Here is an 11,269-nt window from a genome sequence, read left to right on the forward strand (position 1 = left end):
CTTTGGTATCCATATCCTAGACGTTTTAATTCAGTGCAGCCCCAATCTATTTCACTTACAGATTTTTTTTTTAATCCATTTTATAAACCAAACAAAAGCAGACGCTATCCTAAACATATCAGACGCGTAATCCATATAAGGTCAACCATCTACCACATCTAATCCTAATTGGCCGTTGGTTGGTGGGGGAGGAAATAGTTTCGAACGATAATGTTAACTGGCAACTGAATGGGTACAATTGATCTGCGTATCCATCCGCATGACAGTATGAAGTACCTGGTAGAGTTCTTAGAATCCCATTTTGGGGCGGCCAACTTGGCCACTTGCATCAACCAAATATTAAACACTTCTTTCTCGCGAGCTGAGCAAATATATTTGTTAACTAATTGGAAGCTCAAGCCACGTTATGAATTTTAAGTTTAGATGAATAAACAAACCTTAAATGCACATTGCGCAAGTGTAAATATTAAGTCAAATAGTTAACAAACGGTACTAATTTTTGTACAGTTGTAGAATCATAAAATGGGCGGTTCCATGGAAAATTCTATTTGGGATCCAAATCAACCGACCTTTCTTGGAATTATGCAAGGAATTGCAGCTGCCATAATCCGATTCATACAAAACCAATTTTTATTTATTTCTTCTCCAGCTCACACTCACACCAAGTAAACTGAAGTACACAGTATAGCTAAGAATACTAATAAAAATTTTGCTGCTAATTTCATCACTCCATGCATGTTTGACTTAAAGACCGACTTTTTTTGGGATTTCAATTGGACAGCCTTGAATCAGATTAGTAGGTAGTCCTTGCACACTCATTTCTTAGGTGGTAACCTTAATCACTGGACTAATTGACAGTGATTATCAACTAAGATGGTATAGTATGTGTATTAATGGTAGGATGCTGTTTAGGTGGATTAATTCCCCCAAAGCTCATCATGCCCATACCAGTCTCGTCAGACATTGATGGCAGATGTTGGTAGACAAGGATGGTTAAGGTTATACGTGGACACCATGCCTTCCCATGTGTGCCACTTGTCTTCCTAAAAATGGTATTATCATAAGTTCGAAAAGAAAGCTTTTGTGTTCATTAAAAATCATATTTAAGATTAGGAGTCCACCAGTTCTACAGGTATGGTTGCCATTAATTTTTCTATCACAGCAAGCCAGACGCACCTAGTTACTCCGAAAATGCTAGTAGTTTTGTATATCTCTGCTTCCCTGGTGCCATTGTCTTCCCGGTTTTCTCAGCAATAAAAATAAAATACTCAGTAATTTGAGTTCGAAATTTATATGTTAAAGAAAATTTAATATAAATTTTTTATTTTTTTAAAAAAGTTTTGATTTTTGGTATAATTTTAGGAATGATGAGTGTCGTACGAAAATCATATAAATATACAATCCCGACGTACTTTGGCTCTATGAAAACAGGGGAGATAAATTCTATCATCTTATAGACGTCAATTTGTCAACTCAGGGTCATTCTTCTCCCTTTCTCTCTTCTCATTTTAGTAAAGCTCAACTCTGTATTAAAATATTCCATTTCTTAGAGAGAGAAATTAAAAGAAAAAAAGAAAACAAAATTGCGACAGCAACAACCGCCAGGGCAGCACCAAATGCATGTATCCTAGCCTTAGCTCTCCTTATATAAACCCCTCTATCTCTTACATCATCTCACACTAAAACAAGAGCCACTGAAAACTTCAGAAGCAGAAGCAGCAGCAGAAGAAGTAGAAGTGAAAAAAACACTCACTCAATCTTCAAAAATGCCTTCTTCAGATTTTCTCACAATTCTCTCTAAATCCACGGTATATCCAGAAACACAAGAATACAGCTTTAGAAATCTCAAACTATCAGTCTCTGATCTTCCTATGCTTTCATGTCATTACATTCAAAAAGGATTATTATTCGATAATCCACCACTCCCGATCGACTCTCTTCTCGCATTACTCAAAACCGCGCTTAAGCACACTCTTTCTCGCTTTCCTGCTCCTGCAGGACGTCTGATAACCGATTCCGACGGCTCGGTGCACATTGACTGCAACTCTGCTGGTGCTGAATTTATTCACGCTAGTGCTGATATGATATGTATTCGTGACATTCTAAGTCCTGTACACGTTCCTGAATCTGTTAAGAAATTCTTCGCTTTGGATGGAGTTGTTAGTTACGACGGCCATTTTAATCCTCTTTTAGCTGTACAAGTCACGGAATTATGTGACGGTATTTTCATCGGTTGTGCCGTTAATCATGCTGTGATGGACGGAACTTCCTTCTGGAATTTCTTCAATACTTTCGCCGAGCTTACTAGAGGATCAAACATGATCGTGAAACAACCCGATTTTCGAAGGAACTATTTTGGAGATTCTTCTGCTGTAATTAAATTTCTTGATGGTTCTCCTAAGGTGACATTTGATGAATACGCTCCGACCAAAGAACGAATTTTTCATTTCAGTAGAGAATCGATTCAGAAGCTGAAATTGAGAGCAAATTCTACTCCTCCAATGAAGAAAATTAAGATCATCGATGAAGCTGACGAGTTAATGGATAAAGAGAATCAGAACCCAACTGGAAACGGAAACAGAATTGAGAAACGGTCCAAAAATGTTGTTTCAAAAATTCATAATGAAACAGAATCTATCGTCGAAAGTGCCGAACCGACAGTTGAAATATCATCATTTCAATCACTCTGTGCTCAGCTATGGCGATCAGTCACACGTGCAAGAAAACTCCCACCATCGAAAATGGCTACGTTTCGGATGGCTGTAAATTGTCGACAAAGGATCGAACCACGTGTCGATCCGCTATACTTCGGTAACGCGATACAAAGCATCCCAACCATCGCCGCGACAGGGGATATTCTATCACGTGACCTGCGATGGTGCGCGCTAGAGTTGAATCGTAACGTGATTGCTCATGACAATGCTAAAGTTCGTGGATCCGTCGAGGAATGGGAGAAGAACCCTCGTTGTTTCCCGCTAGGAAACTTGGATGGCGCGTCAATGACAATGGGAAGTTCACCGAGGTTTCCAATGTACGATAACGATTTCGGATGGGGTCGACCTTTGGCGATTCGTAGTGGAAAAGCTAATAAATTCGACGGTAAGATCTCAGCATTTCCAGGAAGAGATGAAATGGGAAGTGTAGATCTTGAGGTTTGTCTAGCTCCTGAAACGATGGCTGGACTTGAATTAGATATGGAATTCATGCAGTATGTATCATGATCAACAACATATTAATTAGCTTAATAATTAGTTTATCTTTAATCAGGTAATTATAATTTTAACTAATAGAGAGATATTCTACTATGTAATGTAATTTTTAGCTGTTGGATTAATATTCGATCGTGTCGCTAGTAATTAGTATATATAAACGTGTAAAAGTCAGCTAATGTAAAGAGGGGGAGACGGGAAATCTGTAATGGTTTTCCTAGGTCGGGGATGGTTGTATGTCTGTGTTTTGCAGTATCTATTAATCGGATAAATTAGCCCTTGATGCTTGTGTTATTTCACTTTTCCGACTAAAATATGTGAACCTGAACCCTGAATGGCTGAATCCTAAAAGAAGGCCAAGTGAGGTTCACCGTCAGAAAATATTGTTGACCTGACGGCTTCAGTCACTGCTGCAGCATTGCAATTGTACGGGTAAAGTCGAATTATTGTCAACGGAGTTTGAAGTAAATCAAATGAAATCAGTAGATGATCATTGTTGTTCCCAATTCAGATCATGGTGATATTCTGTTCATCATGGAATTGATAAATGCACGGTTTTCTAGATAGATATAATTGTCTCATTTCTCGTAAACAAAATTACCAGAGGATATGAGAATCTCGGACCGATTTGTGTTTTGGATTTGGCTTATTTAACACTACTAGTAGAGCCGCAAGAATTGTGATTCTGTTGTTTGTGGTATATTATAGATATGTGTTATGATTATCAAGTCCTAGAAAGATCTCGTTGCCAAAATCAAATGGATTTTTCATTTTTAAAACCAAATTGTATACATACTCCCAATGCAATCTACATTTGGTGCTGCGCCTCGTGCGTATTGCAAATCTTCTTGCACTAGACAAATAATCCTACCGGATTCTTAAAATCTTCGGTAGCCTCACTTGTCTATTGCACCAACTATTGAAAATAATACTTTCTTGAGGAGCAGCACCAAATTATTAAGGAGATACACCCTCAAGTCCAAAAATATTCAATCTTGGCCTTGAAGTAAAGGACCCTAGATGGGACCTAAAATATAAAGATCTGATCACCAACTTGAAGATCAATTGAGTTTAGGTTTTTTATTTTTATACCTGACTAGCACCTTGAATCAAGCGCATCGAACTTCACTATCATCAACTATATCTTTATGGATTTTTTCGTGTTCATCAAAATTATAGCTTTTGTCGTGAAAAGCGTTGAACGAAGGCCTTTTGACTTTTGACACCAGTTCCAGCATCTTTTCCCGTTGCAACTTTGATGTGAAGATTGTTGTTCATGCTCCGCTCCACTATTTTATTGGTGTAGATTCATGCAATACCAATCTGATTGTAATTGTTGAATCCTTGGATATCACATACCCTCGTGTAATAGCGCTTCACTAATTTAATAAATTTCATGCTTCAAAAAAAAAAGTGTTATCTCTATTTAGGTGTCATCTTCAGCTTTTTTTTTAGCATCTACACCTGTTTTTTAAAGAAGGTTTAACGCCCAAATTGAGAGCTATATAAGAAGACTCTAAAGTGACGCACACGGTCAAAGAAAAGAAAAAGAACTAGAATTCGCTTTAAAGCTTGGAGTTATCTTCATATTGGAATAGTTTGTGTTGTGTTCTTGTGGCATACATTTCATGGGATATAAGAAATCCCGTGAGTAGCTAATTTTCACCTATTGACTACGGATGTTATCAAAAGCCCTAAACGTATATGCTTCAAGAAAAGAAAAGAAATCCAAAACATGTGAATCAATAAAAATATTTCAGTTTTATTGTTCATAATTTCTTTTAGGGGAAATTATGTTTTTTTGAGGTGGTCACAAAACTGTTTGGTCCAACGGGAAAAGGCGTTTCATGTTTGGTCCATAATTATTTGAAAATATAAAATGGACAAGAATACTCTTCCGTACTATTTTAGCATTAATTTCCGTAACTTTTATACTTCCATAATTATCTGAGTTCATGCTCTCTGATGAACTCTAAACTTCCTACTTATTTTCTTATAGGAGTTCATTCTGTTTGATGAGCTATCATGTGTTTTATAATGCTTTTTGTATATTCGAGTTCATTCTTAAAAATGAACACACAAAAAAAAAATCATTATTATGAACAAAATACAGAGTTCATTCTTTCAAATGACCACCTAATCAAAGTTCATTATTATGAACAAAAATCAGAGTTCATTCTTTCAAATGAACACCCAATCAAAGTTCATTATTATGAATAAAAATCAGTGTTTATTCGTCAAAAACAAACTAATTCAAACCTAGAACAGAGTTCATTCTTAAAAATGAACATGCAAAGAAAAAAAACAAAAAAAAAAGCAGAGTTTATTCTTTTCAATGAACTCCTAATAAATCAAGATCTAAAACAGAGTTCATTCTTTAACATAAATACATAACTAAAATACACAAAAACAAAGTTCATTCTTTCGAATGAACACCTAATAATTCAAGATCTAAAACAGAGTTCATTTTTTTTCCGAATGAACGCCTAATAAAAAGATCTAAAAATATAGTTTCTTTAAATTTTCATCATCTTCAACAACAACAGTAGCATAGAAGAAGAATACAAAAAATCATCATCGTTCATCATCATCTTCATCGTCAATAACCTAAAAAAACGGAAAAAAGAATTATTTTCATCATCATCTTCAACAACAACAGTAGCAGAGAAGAAGAATACAAAAATCATCATCGTTCATCATCATCTTCATCGTCAAAAACCTAGAAAAAACGGAAAAAAGAATTATTTTCATCATCATCATCAAACATCGTCGTCGTCTTCATCATCTTCATAAGTAAAAAGAAGAAGAAAAAAAGAGTGAAAGTAGATCTGAAAAGAGAGGTTAGAGAAAACAAATCTAAAAATGATTCCCTTCTCTCTTAGTAATTGTGTGTATATATATATATATATATGGTCCCAAAAGGGTATTTCTGCCACTACCAAAAGACAATTACATCATCCATGACGTCCTCCCGCGTGGGTATTGTCCACCCTAAGACCAAACAAATTTTTATGACCAAACAACAATATATATTTTAAAAAGGACCAAACAGACAGTTGACTAGGTCAACAGGGCCAACTAACTATATTATATTATTTCTAGGACCATACAATAGCTTCTACTTTCTTTTATGATGGAAGATCCCCTTACACTGTTAAATTCACAATATCTCATATTTTTTTGCGATATTTATCGTATTAAAACTTAGACGATAGTGTAGTTGAAGCAAGATTTTGGGGATATGCTCGTTTTACAAGGCTCTACATACCCACAAAAAAGGAGAAAATCCTGAAATACCAAACCTCACCATCTACCAATCTTAATTTTAATGGTTGAAATTTTGTTGATTTTCAAGGGTTGATTTTCAAAGTAATGTGCTCATTTTTTATGGGTACGTAGTTCTTGGTTAGAAAAACATATGCCCGAAATATTAATGAGTATAAATACATATCTAAATCTACAGTAGGGTTTGGAGATACATTATCACCGAAAACCCAAATAACAAGTAGCATAATGTAGTTAAAGACGAGATATCTCCATGCGATACTTACATGAAGAGCACAACCTAAGTGAAAAACGATCGGATCTTGAGGCATGTGTTTTTGGATAACCTATTTCATAAAAACCATTGTTGTTGGTTTTTTACAAACCTGGTTTTTTTTTACCAGGTTGTTTAATCATAAGAATTCTTGTAGTGCCTTTTACGCCATTTGATGGTACAAAAAAATTCCCGAAGTATGATTTTAATGGGGTACTGTTAGAGCATAGCTCGGTTGAACCCACCAAGCATTGGTATGTCAAGTTTGGTTGTCATATTTTAATAAATCAAAACTCAATTAAAGAGTCGCTTGATTATATACTAGAGACAACTTCGTATAGGTTAGGCTAGAAAGATTAGGATTATAAGACATACAAGTATTACTCGAAGACTTGAAGAATGTGAAGAAGTAACAAGCTACATCGACGACATCATCCTTCCTCTTGAGGTTAGTAATATTGTGACTTGAACTGTTTCATTCCTAACATATCTTTCAAGTCGTGCTATATTGAAAACATAACTGTGAAGCTTTGAATGATTATACTCTAGTAGACACAGTGTTAAGGAATTAGAATACGAAGTATAATGCTTATATTTTGAACTTCGTATATAAGACATCGACATAATCGTATGAATGTTATTGTGATTATGTGTATGGTTAAAGGTGAAGATTTCATCATAGGAAACAATGTTTACATTCCTTTAAAGGAAGTACATTCATGAAACTTGTTTTATGAATCGAAAGGGCAATCACAAGGCTTATTGGTATTGTTATTCATTGCATATCTTTGGATTACCAATATGTGTGAGTTAGTAGAACCAATCATGACTTGTTATGTATATTGGTAAAACTAATCGCAATGCGTGACTTATGTATTGGTATGACTTTTATTAGTATAACCGATCCTAAGTAATCACCTTAGATGGTATGATCGATATTTGTAATTGGTATAACCGATCCTAGTAATTGGCATGACCAATCACAAAAGAGTTATGTAATTGATCCTTGTAATTGGCGCAACCGGTCCTGTTAATTGGTGTAACCGATCCTAGTGACTAGTGTAACCGATCACAAGTAATACCATGAGAATATGATAACTGGTCCTGATAATTGATGTAAACGATCCTGGTAACTGATGTAACCGGTCCCAGTAACCATATTAAGGTAGAACCGATCCTTTTGTTTGATAGAACCGTAAACCCATGATTAGTCAATTGATATTTGATCAATCACATAGTTCTTGGAATTCAAATGAACCAATTCTAACTTGTTTGGAAGTGTGGCATAATCGGTTCCAAGATTGTAAATATGGAAAAGGATTTACAAAGAAAAAGATGTCGACATACTTTGAACATGTTCAGTAACTCTTATATTTTATTGTTCAAAGATATTCCTTAATTACTCAAGGAGATCCCAGACCGAAATAAATTGAGAATCTTTTAATTAAGGTTGTTAATTTTATATGTTTTAATTACCAGCAATTAAATGCATATCTCTGGAAAATAAAAATTGATAATGTGCATTTACTAATTGGAGATTTTCTAGTGAGATTTCGATAATACTGGACAGAGCATTTCCAGGAATTATAAAAACCGATTTGGGACATTTATTGCGTATCTTAAGAATAATTCGGTTTTGGAAATTCCTTGGTATCCAAACATCCTTGGTCTATAAATACCCAAGTTTGCATTTCGAGCAAACTATCCTAAGAGCCAGCAAAACTACCTTGTTGTGTTGTTACTGGTGGAGCCGTCTATTCGGAGAGGAAAGTACCCTAATTAGGCGAAATCTCTTACGACCGCTCGTTTAAAGACTTCTTTTGGATCAAGAAGTTATACGAGTACCGTTGGTGGGAAACTAGATAATTGCAGTATTATCAGTTTTTGATTTGATTTGATTTGATTGACTAACGTTTGTTGAACTTTGATTGCACCTAGTTTGTTTATTCTTGAGAATCTTCTCTTCTGATATAAGATTCACTCAAACTAGATCGAAGTGTCGACGGGATCTTTAAAACTGTTTGTAGATCTAAAGACGTCTTGTGATAATCCATTGTTAATAGACTCTGTTCTATGCGTTATTGATCACAAGAGATTCAAGTTGTGGTGTGCAGGTGTTTATTGAAGATTAAAGAAGATTTGAAGACAAAGAAGATTTCTTATTGGTTTCATATCTTTGGTGTGCACAAAACTTGATCGGATGGGATCCAACTATAATCGGTTTATCTTTGATAGATTTGATTGATTAGTTGCGTAGATCGGCATCACTATATAGTATATTGGTAGATTCTATATTTGATGCAAAATCTAAACTCTGCTACTTTGGTAGTTGTTGGATAGATAGATCTAAACCCGACAATGGAGTTTATTGGATTAAACAGAAGAGCCTTTGTCTAACTCATGTCACTGAGATTGAATAGAGTTGTTACCGAACTGAAAAAACGGGGGTATAACAACACCATCCAATATTTCTCTTAGCAATCTGTATGGACTAACTCAGAAACACTTTCTAGAGAATCAACTAGACAGTCAGACTCAATCTAGGTAAAAGTATCTCAAGGAGTTAATATCTCTCTCTTGTTTTGATTTACTCAAGCTAATAGAAATCAGCGAGTCCTAATCAAACACAAGGAATAACTTGGACGGTACCCAAGACCAATGTCCAAGGATCAATCAATGATAATCAACAACTAAAGGTTGGATTAATCTATTTGATGATCTAAACGCACAACCTGTATTATTTCAATTATAAAGACAAACAATATAATGCGTAAACTGAAATAACACAGACACCAGAAATTTTGTTAACGAGGAAACCGCAAATGCAGAAAAACCCTGGGACCTAGTACATATTGAATACACATTGTATTAAGCCTCTACAGACACTAGCCTACTCTAAGCTAACTTCGAATTGGACTATAGTTGAACCCCAATCAGTCTCCCACTGATCCAAGGTACAGTTGTACTCCCTATGCATCTGATCCCAGTAGGATACTGCGCACTTAATTCCCTTAGCTGATCTCACCCACAACAAAGAGTTGCTACGACCCAAAATCGCAGGCTTTAACAATAAACAAATTTGTCTCACACAGACAAGTCTATCAAAGGATCACTGTCTCCCACAGAAAAACCCTAAAGTTTTTGTTCCGTCTTTTGATAATAATCAAGGCGAACATGAACCAATTGATAATCTGGTTTTATATTCCCTAAGAACAACCTAGATTAATCAATCACCTCACAACAATCTTAATCGTATGGTAGCGAAACAAGATGTTGCGGAATCACAAACAATGAGACGAAGGTGTTTGTGATTACTTTTATATCTTTCCTATCGGAGAAATCAAACAATCTCTATCCAATCAATATGATTGTACTGTTATGATAGAAGATGCAAGATCAGATCACACAACTACGATAAAAGTAGTATCGATCTGGCTTCACAATCCCAATGAAGTCTTTAAGTCGTTAACCTGGTTTTAGAAGAAGAAAACCAAAGGTTAAAGGAGAACCGACTCTAGCACGCAAACTAGTAGCACACGTAAGGTGTGGGGATTAGTTTTGCAGAGTTGCTAGATGTCCCCTTATATAGTCTTTAAAATCAGGGTTTTGCCTTAGTTATAAAGCAATCAATATCCACCGTTAGATGAAAACCTGATTTAGATTCAAGATAATATTTCTCAACCGTTAGATCGAAAACTTAGCTTGTTATACACAAATGAATGTACGCTTCTAGGTTTGTTAACCACACCCAAACGTGTACATTGTTGGTTCAACAATAGTCTAACCAAAAAGGTTAACCATATGAGAGTTTCATACCATGTTCTTCTTCACCATAACTAGTTCAAGTGACTCAAATGAACTAGTTAAGAGAGTTGTTCAATTGCAAGGAAATCTTATGTAACTACACAAGACACAATTGAAGCAAGGATGATTCGATTCACTCGAATCGTTTCATGAACTTTAATAGCCACGGTTTGCAAAAGTATTCCTTAGTCTTTTAAGATTAAGTTCAGAAATCATCTTTAGATATATAACCTTCTCAAGTTCGCAGACTAGGTTCTCGAACTTAAGACACCGAACAGAGTTTACAAACTCCAGCAGAAATTCTCGGGACGAGAACTTCGCCGGTTCGCGGACTGGGATCGCGGACTTGGCTCATGCAAGTAGTTTGTCAACTCCAACAGAAATTCTCGGGTTTGAAAACTTCGGCAGTTCGCGGACTGAGTTCGCGGACTTGGCACTTACCATACTTCCGGTTCTCTTGATCAACAAAGTTCGAGAACTTCGGTTCAAGGAATCCATTGGTTATGTAATATAAACTCTCATTCCAATCATTGAAACATTCTTAGAGGAAGTTATATAGTTGTTACACCAGTTCTCGTCAAAGCAATTTTCAAAGTGATTGAAACATTCATGACTTTCGTCACTAGGTAAAGATAAACTTGGTCGAAGCGAAAAGCTTACCAACACATATTTCGAGATATAGATAGGCGAGATATACTCGGCTCGAAATACCAAATGT

General features: G+C 35.6%; 1 protein-coding gene across 1 annotated transcript; it reads left to right on the top strand.

Annotated features, from left to right (window-relative positions):
• Window positions 1–1,695: 1,695 nt before the first annotated feature.
• Window positions 1,696–3,492, top strand: LOC113310042 (uncharacterized acetyltransferase At3g50280-like). Its single transcript, XM_026558596.1, has one exon. The coding sequence runs from the start codon at window positions 1,767–1,769 to the stop codon at window positions 3,219–3,221; it is 1,455 nt and encodes a 484-aa protein (XP_026414381.1). The 5' UTR covers window positions 1,696–1,766; the 3' UTR covers window positions 3,222–3,492.
• Window positions 3,493–11,269: the final 7,777 nt, after the last annotated feature.

The sequence above is a fragment of the Papaver somniferum genome, chromosome 9 (genome assembly GCF_003573695.1).
Source record: "Papaver somniferum cultivar HN1 chromosome 9, ASM357369v1, whole genome shotgun sequence".
Lineage (NCBI taxonomy): Eukaryota > Viridiplantae > Streptophyta > Magnoliopsida > Ranunculales > Papaveraceae > Papaver > Papaver somniferum.